General features: G+C 39.0%; 1 protein-coding gene across 2 annotated transcripts; it reads left to right on the top strand.

Moving 5' to 3' along the window:
* Positions 1 to 29: 29 nt before the first annotated feature.
* Positions 30 to 22045, top strand: LOC306902423 (guanine nucleotide-binding protein subunit alpha-11-like). Of its 2 annotated transcripts, none has more exons than XM_079470955.1 (7): positions 30 to 1629; positions 11508 to 11692; positions 11980 to 12134; positions 13560 to 13688; positions 16575 to 16704; positions 17235 to 17388; positions 17965 to 22045. In XM_079470955.1, exons 1-7 carry the CDS (start codon positions 1494 to 1496, stop codon positions 18153 to 18155), a joined length of 1080 nt encoding a protein of 359 aa, XP_079327081.1. In that variant the 5' UTR covers positions 30 to 1493; the 3' UTR covers positions 18156 to 22045. The 2 variants fall into 2 exon arrangements, with proteins under 2 accessions (XP_079327081.1, XP_079327082.1); XM_079470956.1 differs by lacking the exon at positions 13560 to 13688 and adding an exon at positions 12909 to 13037 and having other exon boundaries at positions 542 to 1629; positions 17965 to 21929.
* The last annotated feature ends 127 nt before the right edge of the window (positions 22046 to 22172 follow it).

The following is a 22172-nucleotide window of genomic DNA, read 5'->3' on the forward strand; positions in this document are numbered from 1 at the left end:
TAAAGAGCTTTGAGCCTTCCTGAGACCAAATCCTCCGTCTTGTTTCATAACGTTTCTTACTGCTACTGTAACGGATCTAAAACACCACAGGCGTTTATTTGTGAATGGTATGAAGGTAAAACTATATGAGAACGTGTATGCGTTTAGCTGTCATCTAAATAACGCTGACATGTAGGCCTAAACAAAACTGTACAACAATCGCTTCAGATAACGTTTGCGCTGAGCAGATACACCCACGCCACGTATATGCACAGTTAAATATCTGTGTTCACTAATCTTACAAGTTATCCGGTGAAATATGATGTGTTTTATTATATGTACAAGGGGGAAAACTCAATGTATATGTTTAACTAAGAATGGGCGTTGTCCATTCAGTCGAACAGCGGGGTTTGTGACGGGGCGTCGGTTCCAGTCTCTCTTGCAACCATTACTCCACCAACCTTGCCTAAGACGGCCCCGCCCCCCCGCGAGCCTCCTCTCCTGATTGGTTCGCCGTCCTGTCCGTCACGTCTCATTCTCAAGCTGTCGCAGCTTCAGGTTTGTGTGCGACTCACACAGGACTGGGAGAGACTGACGGGGGTGACGTGCGTTTATCAGGAATTGTTTTCACTCCGTCGATATTTAGGAGCCCGCGATTGTGGCTGTTTTTCGTCACTCTCCGACGTACCATTTTTAAGCTTTTAAGATCCCCCCACCGTTGTCGGATGCAAAGAAATGCGCGATGAAATCAGCGCGTGGAGTGTAAATACGGATCCGGCTAGCTAGCAGGTTAGCCTGCCCAATTAAGCTAGTTAGTGCGCTTAGCTAATTAACTTTACGCGTTTTGCGTCCCTCAAATCAAATGTTTGCACGGTAGTCAGTGTTATTTGAATGCACGGCGTTTTTAAAAGCTCAGGTGGCTGTGGTCTGCCACCTGTCGCCTTGTGTTAGTTGGGGATCCGGGCATCTGATGGACAGTGTTGCGGAGAGTCTGGGCACTGGGGCGGTTAGCTTAGCGAGACAGCAGAGGACAGCACGGATGTCGTGGCAAGCTCATTTGTCCCTCAGGGACTCTAGTTGGTAGTCATCTTAGATTATAAAACCGGGCTTGGGCCGCGTTGAGGAATTTCTTTTCGTTTGGACTGAGGGATTCACACACAGCTGGCCTTCGATCTCATCTAGCATTTGGCCTTGTTTGATCAGACAGATCTGTTTGTACGAGCACGCCGGGGTTGTGTTTGGGTAGTTCTGTGTTGATTCATCGAGGGTACCCAGAAGGCATCCCGGTTTTCCCCTTCAGCACTTTCGGTTCGCTGCAGAAAGAGCCAGGGCCCTTCCGTCACATAGGCCCATCACTGGACTTCATAGGCTTTTTATGCATTAAAGGCCTGGACCGTTTCGATTTTAGACGATATTCCCCCAAATCCATCCAAGTACTTTCCCGCATTCGACTCGTTTGCGGGAGGGGACAGACGTGTGACCGACCGGGGTAGGGAGATCCAAACGTTGCGGTGATGACTTTGGAGTCCATGATGGCCTGTTGCATGAGTGAAGAGGCGAAGGAGTCCAAGAGAATCAACTCCGAGATCGAGAAACAGCTCCGGAGAGACAAACGAGATGCGAGACGAGAGCTTAAACTTCTGCTGTTGGGTGAGTTTATAGCATGACAGTCGATTTACTCTTTTGAGCACGTGCATTAAACGCTCGAGCATTACGTTAGCAACGCAAAAGTCATGGGTTTGTCTCCATCGAATGTGTCTAATGCATTCATTTTAATGTATACAGATTGTTGTCTAATGCGCTGTGTTTAATGCCGTGCTTATAGTTCAAGAATGTGTAGTAATGACGTCTCTGTATGGTTTAATGTATATCATTTATTTGTAACGTGTGTATTAGTGTCACTATTGGATATGAAACAACAGAACACAAAACTTGTCCACATCCTCAAATTTCTCTTGTAATTTGTAAGTCCTAATGAAATGAGAGATTTTGACAGTAAGAGTGGAGACATATCACATGTTCATATAGATCCTATAGATCTTCACATTGTTTCAAGAATAAAAAGATGCTGTAACTGCAAAAATAATTTAATCAAAGTCTTAATTTGAAACACAAGGTTGCAAGATCCGTTTAGTACCTTGTTTGCGTTCCAATTTTCAAGTCAATGAAAGCCCTGATAGAAGGAGCAAGCGAAGCTTTTGTCGTTTCTGATCATAGTTTAACGCAAGAATACACAGCGGCAACGTGTCAGGTGAGCTCTGCAAAATGAAAGTTATTCTTACCAGTTTGTGGTTTTACAAGCTGATCGTGTTCCCAAAAATGGTTGAAATGGTTAACAGACATGTGTTATAGTTCCACAAATGTGGTGCAGATCCACTTAACTGGTCTAAGAGGGTCCCTACGATCGTGTGGATGGTACGGATATGATCACAAAGATGTTTTGTTCGGACTGACCCGTTTAAGGGCTGCATAAAATCCATGTCCCGAGAAAGCTCAGGCCTAGCCGCATGCAACACAAGCAGCCTTTGTGCAAAGATTCGCAGAGGAAAGACAGCAATAAGATACGCTTCAGTGGAGGAAGAGGGCTTTGCATAACCTCCAAGCTGTGTTAGGCCTCCGTGCCGGGTTCGAGGAATCGACTGCTTGATCCGAATACTAGGAGGAAGTTGTTGTAGACAGGGTTTGCGCTTTCCCTAAATGTGCACATGCTGTTTCTTTGAGACAACGTTCTTAAAGGGATGGTTCACCCCAAAATGAAAATTCTGTCATTTACTCACCCTCATGTAATTTCAAACCTGTTTGACTTTCTTCGGGAGAGAACAACATTTTCAAGAATGTTGATAACGGAAAACCAGTGGTCCCCATTGACTTGCATTGGTTTAGTGTCCAATAGAAGTGAATGGGAGCCAACAATTTGTTTACCAACATTCAAAATATCATCTTTTGGGTTTTGCAGATGAACGAAAGTCATAAAGGTTTAAAATGACGAGAGGGTGAGTAAAGTATGACAATTTTCATATTGGGGTGAACTAGAACGACTTTAAAGATCGGCATGCTATGCTAACTAACAATGTTGTTAATATGCTTATTATTGCTGCTGTCCTTCTAAAACCTTGTATTTCCATATTTTGTGTCTTTTTGCCATAAAGCTATTATTATTAGTCACCCTCGATGTATGTTATTGGATTTTGCAAATATGTAACCATTAAAAAGTACGCTTGTCAACTTTGACAACTCTGTATATGTAATCATTTAAAAGGTACAGATTTTTTCCATTTCCTGAAAACAGCAAATTCGGACATACAAGGTTGCAGAAGGACAGTGATGATATTCTTACAGTCCAGTTGTTATCACGATTGTTGTTTTTACCTTGTTTTTTGACCCCCATTGTGTTATTACATAAACGCCACACAAGGAAACACAATTTGGGTAAGGTAAAGCTAAAATGAGCCAAATTATACAGTGATCGTTCACCCAAAATGAGGTTTCTGTCATTTACAGTTAACAAAAGATGATGTTTTGAAAAAGGTTGGAAACCAAGCAGCATTGGGCCCCATTTAATTCATTGTATGGACACAAAACCACAGAGACATTTCTCAAATTATTTTAATAAATGACCACAAGTGAATTATCCCTTTAAGACAGTAGATGAAGCTTTAGCATGTAAGCAGAGTTTGGTAACATAAGTTGGTCTTTTGGTGGAGGAACTGAAGATACGGCATGATTGAGGTTGAGAGAGTGAAAGAGAGTGTGTGTATAAGAGTGTGTGTTGGCGTTCTCTGCTGGAGGGACTTGAGCCGAGGGCAACCGCTCTTCATTTTCAGCCCACACTTCTGCTGCACACATGAATGCACGCTGTTGCTGTGTCACATGATCCGGATGCAGAGATCCAGAGAACGGTAGAAAGAAAGAAAGCCAAAGGATCTGAGACATCACTGACTCGAAGGCTTTATTGTGTCAAGCCGCTTCTTTCTGGAGCAGGCATGTCTGAATGACAACCCGGACTTCCAGGTTTCGTTTCACGCCACAGAGGCTCCTCTTGCCAATATTTACCTAGCAGAGCCGAAAGTATAGCATGGAGCGTATAACACATGAGTGTTGCGGAGGTGCGCGATGACTCACAAAGATTATAGAGAATGTTTGTTTTTTTGGACACACCTAGCACAAAGCTGACAGTGTTCTCATGCAACCAACGTACGGCCTGTTTTCATTTCATTTACAGTAGCAGACAAAGTCAGTGTTTAGGTCAAGTTTGTGTAAACATTTTTCATCTTAATTTCTAGTTATGCTATGCATGGCCGAAATGTTGAAGTTCAATCTCTGTGGTTCACTTAAGCAAAGCAATCTGGTGATTGTGTTTATGAAACGCTAGGTTTACGTTTGCAACCACATGACGATAAGGTTAACGTATTTGCATTTGAGTTAAAAAAAACATGCAAATACGTCCGCTAATACCCACCTCATGATTTCCATGTCCAAACCAAAGAACAGTAGTTGCAAAGACGGCACAATCCGTTTATTCAACAGCAGTGTGGGATCAGGTTCATTCTCGTGAAATAAGGAGCGAAAGTAGATGGTTTTCTTTAAAAACAAAGAATAGTCTTACCGCAAACAATAAAATGTGTTGTGGTTTGATTGATTGATCAACACTTGTCTGGTGGCATCTCTGTGGTTTTGTTTTACAGAGGTAACTCTCATGCTTCCAAGCATTTGCTTTTACAGTGAGATTACAATCTTATTTCTGTCAAAAAGGCGGAAGCTTTGTCTTACTCTTCATTCCAGTTCTCTAGAATGTGTGTGTTTAGCAGGCACCCACACACGGCTTATATCCTGAAAAAGGAGCATTAGTTAATGTGAGATGATTTTCCGCGGGTATCCGCCATCTTGAAGATGTAGAGCTTTTTGTGTGAACCAGTGTAACAAGCATTGGGAAGATAATCAGCGGTGGGGTGAGACAATATATCGATATGGCGATGTATCGGCGTCCTCGGTGTGATAGAGATTCTATACGCTGGCATCAAACATTGATATTTTGAATAATTAATAAAACAAGACGTTATTACGTCATGGCTCAAATTGGTGGCACTTAACACATGAATTAGGGAAACGTGAACAAACGTTTACTTGTCAGAGTTTAATATGGCAGATAGTGCTCGTAAAAGAGATGCATATATCAGAATAAACGTCAATGCTTGGTTTTAATGAAAGTTGCTCCACCGAGATCAAAATTTTTCAGGTTTATTTTATTTAAGCTGGTTAACACTGAGATGTTCAGGTTTAAATTATAGGCTGTTATATGTAGAAATGTACCTGGCTTATACAATTTATTTAAGGAGTAAAATGTGTCAGTTCACAAAGATAAGCTTTTAATTTAAGCATAAAATGTTGAATTATGTTTTTGGGGTGTTTAACAATAGATGTTCATGTTTCTAGTTTAAAAAAAGCTTTAATTCACATATTTCAAGACTATTGTTTACTGCTGTCCGTCTTCTAACAGAACTATTAGATTTTCAACGGCTTTTTTAAAGTCCCTCCTTCCGAAACCTGGTAAAGCTGACCCAGTCTGTCGTGATTGGTTCCCCACTTAGAGCGCGTGTCTGAAGATGTCCCACCCATACCATAACAGCGAGCTTCCTCTTCTCAGGCTGTTGTGATTGGTCGGTCCCCCTCTCAGTGCATGTTTATCCCTAAACTTTGCTTTTAGCAATAATCAGTAACAATGGCATCTACTTCACTTCATCAGTTAAAAGCATGTGGATCTATCGAAGTGTAACGGTGGTCTGCTAGTGCATGTGCAAACGTCAATCTTTGTTAGAGATCACAATTTTGAACACTGGACCGATTGGCGTCAGACCGGTTATTTTTATAACCTTTTTATATTGGACCTAAGTTCGATAATAAAACTAGCAGATTGACCAGGAGACATTTATAAGCAGGACTTCAAAGTACGCTTCATAGATGTGTTTTAGAGGTATTGGCACATACACACACAATATCAGGGTATTACACAGAATGTCTTTCAGAGCCGATGTAAAAGTCTTGGAAGCTGTTATTTGACCGTTTGTTATCTTAGAATGTGTGTAGCTGAATTCTTATTACCAGCCGTAAGATTGAGCTACACGCTTAATAACTTTCATTTTCATCCCAGTCAAATGTTTACAATCTCTGATAACCAAACACTACTCCAGCAGCTCTTTCTCTAAGGAAGGCCTCGCCCCTTTTTGGGCATATTCCTGTTGGCGGAGGTTATCCAAAAACTCGGAATAGTCACATCGTTTACTCGGGAAGTAAAGGGCTGTACTCCTATTCCAGCCATTCTCTAGAAACGTCTTTATAATTAGGCTATGGGCTATCCAAAAACAAGCCTGCATTATCCTGTGTTATTAGTACAAAATATGCTATGCGAGTTTGTTAAAATACAGAACAACAGGAATTAAGCTCATGCAGAGCGAACGAAAAACGTGTTAAGCAGACTGCCCAGAGCACAATAATATAAAAGCAATAGCTACATAAACATTAAGTATCATCATATTCACATTTTGAGGAAACGATCTGTACGCCAGTGGCTGCCGTTGGCTTTCTCACTTCATCATTGGGCAGGTGCTGCAGATCCGTGTTTCAAAAGTTGCTAAGCGATCAAGTTTATTTAAGCGCTTTGTATTGGTATTTCTGTGTTGATCATTTTGACTCAAATCATTTGAAAATTTTAAACTGCATTTAGAAGCTGAAGACGCCATTCTCTCATCTCAGATTCAATTTGGGTGCTCGTGAGTCGGACTTGCATTCCTGCTTGATTTAGCTAAATACAAATATATTTTTACTATTAAATGACTTAACGTTACGAATATACATTTCTTCTACCTCTGTAAGCCAATGTATTTCAACTTTATTATACATGGATGAAGTTTAAATAAAAAAGGACATAAGCTAGTAAAAAATTAATAAACGTGAACATTGCGGTTGCTGTTTATGTTTAATGGACTGTCCCTCTGCCTTGCTCGGGAATATGATCTTTTCACCAGAAGCCCTTTAACTTGGTATGCACCGAAATGTACATTACATCAAATGTAATTTGAATTATCGGCCGATATCGATAACATAAAAAATAGCAGTCTTAACTTCAAAATATTGGAGATACAAGTATAGCCGAGTAGCAGTCCTCCCCTGTTCTTTCGATTGTTATTAGAAATAATCTAACGGTTTTATTGACATGTTCTGGAAATGTCAAAAGTGTACTGATGTAAACTAAATGTAATATTGAGTTCACCTGTAAATGTCCTTTTGATTGATTTACATCAAATAAACAACATTAATACTTGTCATGGCACATTGGGGGCGTGAGGTAAAAGTTTCTTGTTTCAGATCAAACAACCTTAAGTGAGTAAATCAGATTTTCATATCAACACAATTCAGCAAATTATCTGTCTGCTTGTGTTGCGAGAAATAGGGTGTACTTTGGGCCGGGAAGACATCTACGCTCATAGCAGAAGAAACGAGCTGAACGGAGCTTCAAACTCTTCACACTTCTTTATACAGACCCATAATATCTATTCATTTTTCAATAAATTATAAGTAAACGTGTGTCAGTATATCTAAACACATTTTTAGATTAAAGTCCTAATTCGTGAAGCACTGTCATCACACACTCACAGGAGCAGGAATAAATAGTCAAATGGGAAATCACTTCACTTCTCCTAATGCAAACACAGGACGTTGTGCAGTGTCGTCACAAGCAACCAATGAAAACGTGCTTTGCAGTGTCTTTGGCATTATTTCAGTCCGAAGCACACCATCAAATAATTCTATCAATTCACACAGGGCAGTACATACAGTTGTATACAGATACACACCCACGTTTCGGATCAGTACTCTATATCGGCCGAGACCCTGAGCCCAGGTATCAGAATCATGAAGGGAAAAAGGGTATCGGAACATCTCTAATCGGAAATTAACTTCGGGCCAGGTGCATGCGTCCCACGAAATCATCTATAGCAGGGCCCGCCAGCAGCCCTATTTCGATTATTTTGTCCGCAGCTGGTTCTGAAATAGATCCGTCACAATCACGTCTTAAGTGAATTGACCTTCAAAATAAAAGTACGAGAACGTTTTTGCAGCAATATTTTATTTAAAAATGATCACTGTCAATCGCTATCACACTTCATGAAATGTGGGGTATGAAAAAACGAACTGTGAATCATTAAAACGTTTGCTTATAACGTGGGACCTCAGCACCAACACATGAACTATAACAAAGCAAATTAAGCTTCCCTTTTGTTTTGAAGGTACCATGCTTAGTCCCGTGGTGCCGTCTAATATAATATTATTTGCAAACGGCGACAACTTCATTGCAGATAAGACACAAACTCTCCACAAGACGTAATAGCATTCTCCCAGCATGCAAAAGAAAATGCACTGTACGTGAGGAGGGTAAAAAATAAGCTACGTTTAAAAATTATATAACTATTATGTAATTATATATAATTCTATAATAACTGTATTTTTTAAAGTAGGCTATTGTAGTTGCATTTTTCATCAATTAATTTCTTAAATTATCCTTTTTATCCTAATTAACCGACATCTAGCGGCGAATTCTTTTTTTTGCCCGATACCAAACTTACTTGTCGACCCCTGATCTATAGCAACCCTCAGTGTAGCCCACTGCATCTAGCAAAAGTACAAATGACAAATTTGATAATGACCGTATATCCGCTCAAGGATCGACACGTTTGATGGTGAAAGGAGAGCAGCGCTTGCTAATGTATGGCTCCTCTTTGAATCATTGCTGTGTGTTAAATGCTTTAAAAATGTTGTCATGGCAACTGCCTTCACTGCACCGTGAGTTCACAGGCATGAATATAGGATGGATCCTGTCTCGCTGTGGCCTTCCCTGATAAAGAGACAGAGGAAATGGAGTTTGAGCCGGAGTTGGGCAACCTGACCGCACTGGTTTCTTGACGTGCAGTTCTTTTGAAATGTGTGCGTGTGTGTCTGTGGGGCAACATGAAAAAAAACTTGTTTTATATATTCATTTTATTTTCTTATGCTTATGTCATGAAACCAAAAGCATTAATGGGCTTAATTCTGTTTACAGAGAGCTATTTAAGGACAATAAAGGCTATCAATTATTCAATTCAATAACATAATCTACATGGGCAGAAAAAAAATTATGTTGCCAGAAATATCAAAGCATACTTAGTGAATCCAGTTAGGTTATGTTAGATAAAAATAAGTCTTGCCCTAGATTATTTTCCACTGAATGTGGTTTCAGTTGGCATAGCATCACATTACAGAATTCAAGTTATGACAATTTAAGATAAAATAATTGACAATGCATTTGTTCGATATTCATTTAATTAATTTACAATAAAATAATATAAATTTACGTTTGCTTCACATTATGTTGTTGACGCTGTAAGATTATGTATTTTTTTATAAATACGCCCAAATTTTGGAAGGTTTTCAAGGGTCTGCACTACAGTAACCCATTTCCAGTTTAAGTTTTTTAAAGTTTCCTTCACCAACATTGTCTTCAACCCTGTGTGTTTGTTAGAAACATAATGATCTAGTAAAGAAAACAACCTGATATCCAGGTGTTGCTGTAACCCTCAGTTTCAGTTAGATTTCTGTGTGTTAGATTGAACAGTGCTTTTGTCATGTTGCAGGGAGGTGCAGTTATTTGGCAAGGTGAGTGAGCCAGCGGTTAACAGCGAGAAGGCCGTTTTATAGGTTTCCCCTGATGGCAAACCGCTGGAATGCAGAGAGACCGGAAGGGATAGAGAAACAGGAAAAGCAGGGTCAAGCAGCAAATAGGCACCCGGAGTCGAACCGACATCCTCCATATGAGCTCAATGCGTGATGTAGACTAACCAATTAGCTTCTTAAAAGTGATGCAATAAAGACTTATTAAGTTTAAAATGTTTGTGTTGGAAGACGAGCAAAGACTTGACAGTAACAGTTTGGTAAAGAAAAATATGAATATGTTCTATAATGTTCCCTTAACTCAAAGTTTATATGTACCTACACAAGATTAAGACCTTTGTTTTGAACCCGTTTATTTGAATGAAACGGCAGTCGTCAAGGATGTCTGTGTTGAAATTAAATTTACGCCGGTAAAAACCTGCTTAACTGGTTCTACGTTTCATAGCATGACTTTCCCATCTGTTGACAGAGTATTGTGAAGTACTTGATGAAAACTGGAACGGCAACTCGTTTTTCCCTCTGGCGGTCCAAGACCTCCCAAGTTCCAGAGAAGTCGTGTTTTTGAATGTAGGGGGTGTATTGTGTATATTAAAAGCATCACAATTCTAACTTCCAATGGTTTGATATAGGGCTGCACACATTTACATTTTAAAGTGATAGTTCAACTTCGACCCAAAATGAATATTCTGTCATCGTTTACTCACTTTCTTGTCATTTCAAACATGTATGACTTTCGCAAAACACAAAAGATATTTTGATAACAGCTGGTAACCGAACAACGCCTACATCAGTTACTTTCTATTGAATGGACACAAAACCAATGCAAGTGAATGGAGGCCAGTTAACAACATTCTTCAAAATATCTTCCAACAGGTTTGAAATTACATGAGGGGGAGTAAATGATGACAATTGTCCTTGGGGTGGGAGAACTATCACGATTATTCACCTAACCACTGAATTCTTCGAAATTCAACATTTCAACCCTGGATTGTTATTGGAAGTTATTACAAGACCTTTGAACTTTTGTGACACATTTTTATGTTGAAATCAAGGTCACTGCAGTTACCATATTTGCTTCCTTGCCGGTCTATGGTCATTTTTCCCCAAAACTTGTATTTATTTAAAACGTATAAGACGCTTACAAATGCATGAAACGTATATAAACTTCATAGAATATTGATTTAGGAACATTTTGTCTTTTACTTTAAATTTAAGAACACGCACTCAAAACCGTTACAGTAAAGTGCAAATCTATTGAATACAGAGAATATTGACATTTAAATTGTAATTATATAATAAAAGGTACTGCTAAGTTTCACACTGGATCACTGTATAATGTTATACAAACCAGTGGCAACATTCAATGCATTAATAAATGCTATTGCCTTATGTTATAATGCATCATTAGTAAAATTATGACTTACTAGACGCATCGGGCATATGTATCATGGATACTTTGTCATTTACCTGAAACGGGCGTATGATCACACCATTTTTCAGTACCAATGTTCACTTATTTCTAGAAATCCTACGCAAACATCTATCTCAACATTAAACACAACTATTCAACCATAAAACCTGTGAGTTTCATTAACTTATCATTGTTCATTTCGATTATATTTGCGGGAGTAGGTAGTAGCGCAGATCTGCATTTCATAAATTACGCTGAAGTTTTGAAACGCAGCCGGCAACTCCCAATCGGTCACAGGCAATGCTATCACTATTGCACGGAGATGCATGGAAACGCTGTTGTGATTGGTCGATTAAGTTACCAAATATGGTAATTTGCCCAAATAAAGTGTTAAATTCATATTGTTGTACAATTCCAGGCACAGGCGAGAGTGGCAAGAGCACGTTCATCAAACAGATGCGCATCATTCATGGCACTGGCTACACCGATGAGGATAAGCGCGGCTTCACAAAGCTTGTCTACCAAAATATCTTCACCTCAATGCAGTCCATGATCCGCGCCACCGAGAGCCTCAAAATCCCCTTCAAATATGAAGACAACAAGGTGAGAATCTACGGCAATCACTGTGCCGCAGTCATCACGCCGATGCCCGTCGAGATGCAAATCATACTCGGATAGGTCATAAACACGGCTATAAAAAGCGTAACAAGCCCCGCTTGTAAATTTTATTGCTGTCACACCGCAGATAGCTGCCGGCCTCCAGCGCACGGTTACGGTTAATTATTCTCAAAAAAAGATCATTTAATATTTCTTGAACATTAACTAGACTGTTTTGTGAAATTGTGATATGACGCAGTTAAGATATAAACTGACTGCACATTTATCGACAGGCCAACGCTCTGCTGGTGCGCGATGTGGACGTTGAGATGGTTTGCTCCTTTGACCAGCCCTACATCAACGCAATAAAGGTGTTATGGACGGATCCAGGCATTCAGGAAGCCTATGACCGTAGGAGAGAGTACCAGCTCTCTGATTCCACTAAATAGTAAGTGTGTTTCCATCAGTAGACATTAACTCTTTAACTTATTGAGTTGTTCGATTATGAATCTCATTGAATTGGTTTTATTATTGTGATGTAATGTCATAATGGTTTTATATATTTAAAACACTGTAACATTCCCTAATTCTACTTCGAAACTCACACGGAATCTACACCTACACCAGAAATGGTCACCTTTACCCTCATGTTAGTCTGAAACCATAATTATGACTGACTTTATTTTGCAGAACACAAAAGAAGATATTTTGAGAAACATTAATAACCAGAAAGATCATTGGCCCTCATTGACTTCCATTATATGGACATAAAACCACAAAGATATCAAAATATCTTTTTGTGTTCCACACAGGAAGATTCATATACAGATTCTATATGACATGAGGGTAAACATTTAAATGTTTACTTTATAATCAAGATATTTTGGAGAATGTGTGTAACCAAACAGTTCTAGGGCTCTACTGACTTTCATAGCAGGAAAAACTACTACTATGGAAATCAATGGGGCCAAAGAGTTTGGTTGGTTTTCTACATTCTTCAAAATGTCTTTTGTGTTCAGTAAAACAAAGAAATGTATATCGTTTTGGAACAGTGCGAGGGTGAGAAAATGAAACCAGTTTCATTTTTGGGTGAACTATCCCTTTAATGCACCCAAAGCATGAATCACTCAATGAAAAGGTTCTCCAGTTCCGTGTGGGTCTACTTGTAATTCTCCATGTAGATGTGTATATGCTTCTGTCTTCTCACCCGTTCATCCCACAGTTACCTTAACGATTTAGAGCGTATATCCACCCCGGGATACGTGCCCACCCAACAGGATGTGCTGAGGGTCCGAGTGCCAACAACTGGCATCATAGAGTATCCCTTTGATCTGGAGAGTATAATCTTCAGGTATCGCCGATCCAAGGCACACCCTCACTGTCGCTGCTGTCTCCTGACCTTTAAGCTGCTGCTCAAACCGCAATGCTCGCATTCTCACACCCAGCCCGACTGCTGCTGTTGGGTCAGGGTCTGATCTGTTAAAGGGGCAGTTCACCCAAAAAATGATTTTTATCATTTACTCACTCTCTCATGGGTTAAAAGAGAGAGTTCATGTCCTGCGATGGAAAAGGAGATGCTAAGCAGAATTGATGTTTCCATACAATGAAGTGGATAGGGGACCTGGAACCAGCCATGCTGGTAACCATTCACTTTCATTGTATTAGTAAATCAATCTCGGATGTTCTGCAAAAGGTCTCTTTTAATGCGAGTAAATGACAACCAAAGTTTTATGTTTGGGTGAACGTTCCTTTTCAAAGTTAGGAGTCAACGGGAAGTTGTGCCGTCACATCCCAGGCAGCTTTCAGGCTCTTATCAAAGTTCTGCTGCAATGCTTTATTCCTCTTTCTTTCTCTCATCTTTCCTTGTTTTTAGCTATCTAAGCGATTTGGACCGTATCGCAGAACCATCGTATCTGCCGACTCAGCAGGACGTGCTTAGGGTTCGCATCCCAACCACAGGGATTATTGAATATCCCTTCGACTTGCAAAGCATCATTTTCAGGTAGAACAATGGGATAGATTGGTCCTCCCCCAGTTTATTTTGTTTACTCATGTTCATGTGCATGTTAATGTTGATTTGGTCCGGTCATGTGAACAAGGTTTATAAAGTTTTCTTTCCTACTGTTTAAAGTTTATTCACTTTGTGATGTTTCGATTCTGAAAATGTTATAGTCATCAACCGCTTCCCATCCTTGAATGTATAATCCTTGTGTGCATTTTCACTTTGATGGGGTTGTTTTTAAGCATTAAGTCGTTGGACTGCTCTATTGCAGTTACACCATTGACAGTCTTAAGTTGCCATTTTTTGCCCATCAAACATTTCAACTCGAGCTACAAGCCAAATGCATTCTTCACAAAAGAACACAACCACACAGGCGGTGGTTTGAGCTCAGGAGGGGAACGTTTACACAGCACATCTCCATCGGTAAAACCCCCCACCCAGTTAGAGCCGAGATGAGAGAGAATGCTTCGAAAAAGAGGCGATTACAAAAGCCTGCACATCGATTGGAAGCCAGCGTGTCAAACCCCTCCTACGCACCCTGGCGCCAGAAATAACCGCGCTTGCAACGTGATTTGACTCGAAAGGTTCCCTCCCCCTTCACGCTAGATGTTTATTACCTATTTTATTTGGATAACTTCCAATGAGGGTCACATTCCCTCCTGAGCCACTTGTGGCACGTAGTGCATCAAAGTGCATTATGAAATAGAAATTGTATTTCGGTCAAGTAAGATTTCAGCGCGGTTATGAGCTCAGCACCTCGACCTCCTGTAAGAACGTTAAATCGTCTTTCTCTCTCAGATTCCTTGTCTTCTCGAATAAAACCACTTATCCTGATAAGTAGGTCAGTTATACCTCCTGCAGGAATGGAGACGGGCTGAAGGGGCTTTATTTTAGGTCGGAGCTCCAGAAGGAGGCCATTTATCAACGGCGTACACCCGGCCACCAGAGACTTAGCGAGCGAGGCTGCGTTGCCTACATAAAATTAAAACCGTGCTCTAGTTTTCCACGCTGAGACAGAGTGCAGGTGTAGTAACAAAAAAATATCTAATAAAACCGCTAAGAGTGGTTGTGATTATTCCCGTCTGTTTTAGTTGGATCCTCTAGTGAATTTGTCGCTGTATTTTTTAATAATTTAGGAACGGCGAGCTTAGTCGGCTTTGTGTGAGATGCGGAGCTCGAAATAGGCCATGTCCTCGCAACCTCATTTTATTTTGAGGCCTGTTGATACCAAGAATGACAGAAAATGAAACTTACTGATGGTGAAAGAATTATACATGCCAAAATTGAAATAAAAGTACTTTTTGGCTTGTAATGGGAATTAATATCGCGATAAAACTCATCCAGAATAAAAGTTTGTGTACTGTGTACACATATACACATTCACGTACATGCATATATTTAAAATAATAAACTTATTTATAAAACAACAATGATTCTTTATTCTGGATGCGAGTCATCATTAGACAGACCCATTGTTCAAGGATGCCAACTTGTCACCTTTCAGCGAAATTCGCCGTTTTAGATCCAAAATGGGTCATTACTGTGATGCGTGTAGATCCGTTGAGCGTTGATCCGTTGGCGGTCTGTGAGTCTTTGGACGGGTTCACGACGAATGAAATTTAGGATAGTGCATAGTATACAATGTAAGTTTATTTCGATAAAAGCATGCATGTAAATTTAAAAACACGATAAGACAATAAAAACATGATTTATGAACATTTATAAAAACAGAGAACTCTGGTTTTGCAAACAACGTGCTTGTCTATCCTAGACTATCCTAGACATTGAATATAACTTCTAAAAATACTAATGTAAAAAACTTTTTTTAACAATAATATCTACAGTTATCCAAACAGACGTCCACCCATCACATTGACACATCGAACTGTCTTCGTAAAAGGCATGAAGAAATGTTGTTTTCAATGAAGTGCTGATGTTCGTTCTCATTGTGAATGGGTATGCAGTGCTTCATTAAAAACATTTTAATATTCTCATGATTCATAGATAAAGACCCATCTTGTACATTGTGTATCTGTTTTCCCATCTGTCCCGAGGCTTGTCTAATGCGGCGCCAAAGTCTGCGAGCACTGTTTTTCTTCCTCCTTCACTTCATTTCATCCATAATGGGTGTTTTTCTATTTATCTTTGCATGGATGTTACTAACCTTAACGTCTGATACAGCACTGTTCTTTAATTGTTTTTGGCATGTCTTATATCCTTGATATAAATATAAATATACATTTTCCTTATTGAATGACAGGCAAGGCAATAACTCCTGATACACAATATTTAAAATGAGATGTTATCTATTTGGACTTTTGTAAGTGAAGATTCATATTATTCAATCCGTTTTTAATAATTTGTGACATTGATTCATAGACAGAATTAACTTAATTTTAAATGCATTTCACCTTAAAAAAAAAGAGAATGCAGAATTAGTTTCCCAGGCTCTTTATGAAACGTAATTGACAAATAAACGTTCACATATAACACAATTTTATAGAATCATTATGTATATTCCCATCTCAATAGTTCTTGAACTCTGTATTCTGTGCTTGTTTTAAAGCTGCTCTTGTTTGGTTAAGTCCGATGCTATCTTCCTAACAGAGGATACCTCATAAACATGCACAGGCCCGACTTAATACACCCGTCTCAGCTCGAATGAATTCCTGATGTAATGAGATTAACCTCATGATTTCACTGGCAATATGTTAACGTAATGATAACTGCCATGTGATTTTTGATAAACATCTAATAGTTTCATTCGTTTCATAACGCATTTCTGCCTCAATGGTGTTAAATAATAACACTAATAACCAAGTCATAACTTTTGATAATGTAATAATATAGTACATGGCCACTTATACCTTCTTGCTTTCATCTCAGGATGGTAGACGTCGGTGGACAGCGATCAGAGCGCAGGAAGTGGATCCACTGCTTTGAGAATGTCACGTCCATCATGTTCCTGGTTGCCTTGAGCGAATACGACCAGGTCCTTGTGGAGTCTGACAATGAGGTAAATGGGAACCTTTCAAACTCATTTGGTGACATAGATTTGAGAGCTGGCCCAGATTTAGAAAATTAGTTTATTCACGTTAGCTATATTATATAGATGTAGATAGATTATCAATGTGATAAATCTAATACTACTTAATAATATTTTTATTTTTATCAATTCGGTCGTAACAGTTTTGCTCACTGGACTGAACACTCGGTATGTGAACAGGTGAACATGTGTTTGTAGATAATGCAGTTTCTATAGCATATCGTTGTATGGTAATCGGTAGTACTTAAATGTATTACAACATTTCATGTCTTAATAATATGAAATACTGTATCTCTAATGTTCAAGGTTGTGATATATCTAGCTGGTTCATAACTTAGACAAAAATACATAAATGCTGTTTAAAAACCTGTTTCCTAATAGATGTGGCCTGTGATAATGACTTTAGAACCCCATTAGCTTCAGTGTAAACTACATCTGACCACAATTAGAGATGTTTTACCATAATGCATCATTATGGATGTCTTGTTTAAATCCTGCAGAATCGAATGGAGGAGAGCAAAGCATTGTTTCGCACAATCATCACGTACCCCTGGTTCCAGAACTCTTCAGTCATTCTGTTCCTCAACAAGAAGGACCTGCTGGAGGAGAAGATCATGTACTCGCACCTGGTGGACTATTTCCCAGAATTTGAAGGTAAAGCCTCATATATTTTAAGTCAACAGTGACACCATGTGGTTGATGTGTGAAGTACAGTCTTTGGTGAAATAGAATTTGTCATGATAGAGATGTCACTTCCTGTTTGTTAGACCCCCAATTTAAAGGGTTACTAAAAAGTATTTTTGCCATTAGTTTTGCTTTAAGATCCTGTCAACCAACATCAGCTTTTTAGCTGTGCACACACACACGATCTGTGCATTGAGTATATGCCTACCAAATGTGTCCCATCAATGTCACAAGATTGTTTGTTTTATATCATGGATTTATTAATTTATACATTATTTTTTTTTTGTATATATTCAACATGACTGTATAAATTGTTTGTATTTTAACTAAGAGTGCACGATATATTGAAAATATTGTATTTTATACAATAATATGCGCATATATATTTTTTTATGTATTAACTTTATTAATTTAGTTCAAATTGACTTTACAAACTTGATGCATATAGCGTATCATATTATATTACAACTTCTGTAGCCCTTTTGGTCTTCAATAATAATCTGTCATTTATTACAAAAGTTTTTACTCCTGTCTACCAACTCCCAGGTCCACAAAGGGATGCCCAGGCAGGGCGAGAGTTCATCCTGAAGATGTTCGTGGACCTCAACCCAGATAGCGACAAGATCATCTACTCGCACTTCACTTGCGCCACTGACACCGAAAACATCCGCTTCGTCTTCGCGGCCGTCAAGGACACCATCCTGCAGCACAACCTCAAAGAGTATAACCTTGTGTGAGAAAGAGAGAGCGACACCGGCAGCCCACGTACGGCCGAAAGCACTACACACCTCTACGTATTACACACGCAGAAACACACACGCACAGGAAATGTAACCCGACTGTGCGGACACACCTTCACTCCATTAGGCACTGGATCTTCACGTTCACAGCCCTTCTTATTTGCCTGTTTATCTTTTTGCTTGAGTGTCGACACCCGCGTACTTAAGTTGATAGTTTCACCACCCACTCCTCATTGGTCCGTCTTGGACATTCGTGAGGGCTGGGCCGATAATCTGGTGCGTAATGATTAGGAGGCGCATTTGTTTGCTCGCTAGATGGGCTGTAGGTGAGCTCTACCTGAGGTATGAACTTTACCAATACGCTTTGGGTGGAGATACCCTTGGGTAAGATTTTGGAAAGAGATGACGCGCTTGGTCACACGTCTAAACTTCATCTTGCGTCACTGAATTTCACTAGGTGTCCGTTTTGTAACACTATAGGAGGTGGAGGTGACTAAACGGTTTGATTTTAATACTGTGTTAGGGGTTTATGTGTACAATTTCAAGTTGTTCCATCAGTACTGCAGAAGGGATGGTGCACGTATGACTTTACGACTTTTACAAGAAGTTCACGAAAACAACGCCATGGTTTTAGGTGTAATTCTCATTTATGTATGAACCTGTTTTTACAACTCTAACAAAGCTCTTTCTTTCCCAAAACTTTGCCAGAATACTTAGTTGAGTCCTTGAATCACTAAATTGATCATTTTCTGCATTCTAATATTTGCCAGTATTGTGTATGATCAGTACTATTAAAGGGATTGAGCTAGTATTCCTATATATTTACGGAAAGATGATTTTGTTTACATACTTTGTCACAAATCAGTTTAAGAACCTTTTGGTCGTCGACCAAATAATAAAGGCTTTTCCCAGCTAATTCGTTCAAGTTTCTACGCAGTACAACACGAATGTGACATGAACTTTAAAATGTTAACATCCAGTATTTCACACACGCGTGGAGTGCCGCCGTTCTGGGCATAGCAACGCAAAGTGCTACGTAGGGTCAAATCTATTCGTTTTTTAATTTATGGACCAGATAATGGGACTCGCTTTTCCATGCGATTGCACTACAGCGTAAGCAGGGATTGAGTCTCTACTGCTGTAAAAATAAAATCCATTGGGAAGTGATCTACTTTGATTTTGGTATTTTACGTAATTGATTGTCACAGTTTTTTGAAATGCTTGAAAATGAGAAGTTCCATTTCACGAACGTCGCTTTATGCAAATAGGAAATTGAGAATTTTATCAGTGGCTGCGTCTCCGCTTGCATCTTCGTATTTTGAGAGCCCGCTCTCGGTTTCGTAGAACCATATCTTAGTACTCGCTCAAGCTTTTTTGGATTCCATAGCTAGTGCGTTTCACAGCTAGCTTGTTTTGGTCTTTAAAATGTTATTCAGGTGAGTTTTCATACTTTCATTACAAGGGCTAATAATGGGCGAAGCTGACTGAATGCGAAGACTCTATGAAGATTATAGAGCAATAGGTACGGTGAGGGGAGTATCTGAATCAGGGACAGCGCGTGGTAATGCCCGGGGAGTTGCCATCGCCGTAGGTTCAGTTTGCAATACATCCAGGGAACGCTTTAAAATCAAAGAAATTGTTGGTTTTGTGAGGCCCCTTTGAACGGCTAGTCTTTTTAGGAAAATGTGTTATGTGTTTAAAAAATTACAAAGTAAGCTAAGCTTTTGAATGGATTGTCTTCTGCGGAGAACAGTTGGGTCATTCTGTTAGTTCAGGGCTTAACTATTAACCCTTTTCCTTTCCACTTTTCCTTCCATTTCCACTAATGGTGTCGCACATTTTTACCAGGAATGGTTTTTGAGGGCCACAGCAGCTGAATTGCGTATTCCTTAGGCATGTTTATTCATTGGTTTATTGGATACTTTGCGTTTCACTGTTTCAATGTATCGCTCCATTTAAACTCGAAATAGTTCGAGGAATCTGAATAGTTTGGAATAAAATCGGCTACGTTGAACCGAAATCTAAAGCGAATTGTAAAAACGTACGAAATCTGTGAGCAACAACAGTCACTTTTTAGTGAATAGAATATCTTTTTTTTGTCATTTGAATGTATTTTATGATGTGATGTCGGGACTGTGCAGAACATGGTTTCGAAGGTGAAATGCATAACATTTGTCCAGAACCACAGCTGTATATATCTGCAGTTTTGTTGCATTAAAATAAGTCTACTTGACATTTATAATATTTGGAACGTTTTAGTACAAATTGATGATTTGCCAACATTGTATTCATTTAGCGGAGCAATCGTCTCGTGCCAGTCCAGTTAAGCTGCAAATTTTTTCCAATCATCCCAAATTTGCATCCGTAATGAAGGGCGGGGCTTCACGCTGCGTTCATTTTTTACTTATATGTTTACTTAAATAGAACGGTACTGTTAGTAGTTTAATGCCAACTATTTCAAACTTGTATTATAAGTAAGTAGACGACAATTGCGATTTTGAACGTTTGGAAGTTTGTAAATACAGGCTTGAGTTTAAAGGGCTAGGCCTAATCTGAACCTGAGAACTGATTTTCTTTCTTTATGCAGCGAAGAAACACTACAGCCAGTTAATTCCTTCCCATCCAGTATCGCAAAATGTTGTGCAAATGGTTAACGATAGCTTTGATATTCAAGTTCAGTTGAAAAACATACTGTTATAAGGTGTTTTGTCATTATCAACAGTTCACGGTTGATGTTTTTTCCTCCCTGGGTCAATGCACTGAACCTACTTTGCAGTAATGGAACTAACTCCACTCATGTGATGTATCTGTTCCTTCAAACTTGTTCCTGGTACTCCGAGAGATACAAACACTAATGAATAGAAACGCCGCTTTCTCTTGAGTCCACACTGATGTGATGGATGTACACAATATGAAGCTATCTCTTACTTTCTGTTTTTCTGATGTTGATGCATTACCTGAACACTTGTATGTAGGACACTTTAATATAATACATTTGTTTTGATAAAACAGGTTAATAATAACTTTTGTGTAGTGGTGTATAAAATCAAAGTATTGTATTACTTTGTAATGTATTTCTCGTTCGGTTGGTTGCTTTTTTGTTTCTTTTTTTTAAAGCATACCAAATGTAAATGATGTACTATATTGAGTGTGCCAATCCCTTTGATTTGTAGAGCCAGACTCTTTACAAGTGCCAATGTTGTGGAAATCATTTAAAATGGACTTGTGTATTTTCTGGTCCGGTTTTTAAAAACAAATAAACATTAAGTATGTGATTATGGTAAATAAGCAACAGGAAAAGGACAATTTTATTCTGTATTTAAGATTCAAGGTGACAAACTGCTGTTTTTAAAAGAAACTACATTTGAATTGCATGTGTTTGTTTTCAGCGGAGAGGGTCGGGTAAAGGAGATACTGTATTAACGCGAAACCCTGCTGTCGAGGGGCTTGATTCTTCTTCATTTACAGTATTTTAGACATATTTCTCTTTTGTATGTTTCATTTCAACCACTGTTGCCTGAACCTCATTCATACATGAAAATGACTTTCATAGCCTTCTCCTTTAAAGAAAAAATATCCATTTTAAATTGGAATAAAATTTGTTCCTATATTTTTGGGTCCGTGTTGAGCTTAATTGACGCATTAGCCTCGTTTTTATGAAGTTGTTCTACATCGGGTCCTTGTCTCTTGATGGAAATTCAGTAATGCCGACATTGCAAGTAGGTGTTTTCAGATTTTAATGCTAAATCAATACTTTAATATTAAATGATGCATTGTAAGTGCTTTGTGTTCTCATTCCAGCTGGTAATTTCTGTTTTGCCTAAGTATTTGTATTGCATAGCAAAGCCTGAGATTGTCCTTTAACATTATTAAATGCATTAACTTGCAAGCAGTATAGCTTTCAGCATTTATTGTGTTAATGTTAGTGAATGCAAATACAACTGTTAGTTCTTTGTGCATTATCTAATGTTAACAGATACAACTTTAGTTTTTGAAGATGTATTCGTAAATGCT

Source organism: Barbatula barbatula (assembly GCF_947034865.1).
Source record: "Barbatula barbatula genome assembly, chromosome: 13".
NCBI classification, from domain to species: Eukaryota; Metazoa; Chordata; class Actinopteri; order Cypriniformes; family Nemacheilidae; genus Barbatula; species Barbatula barbatula.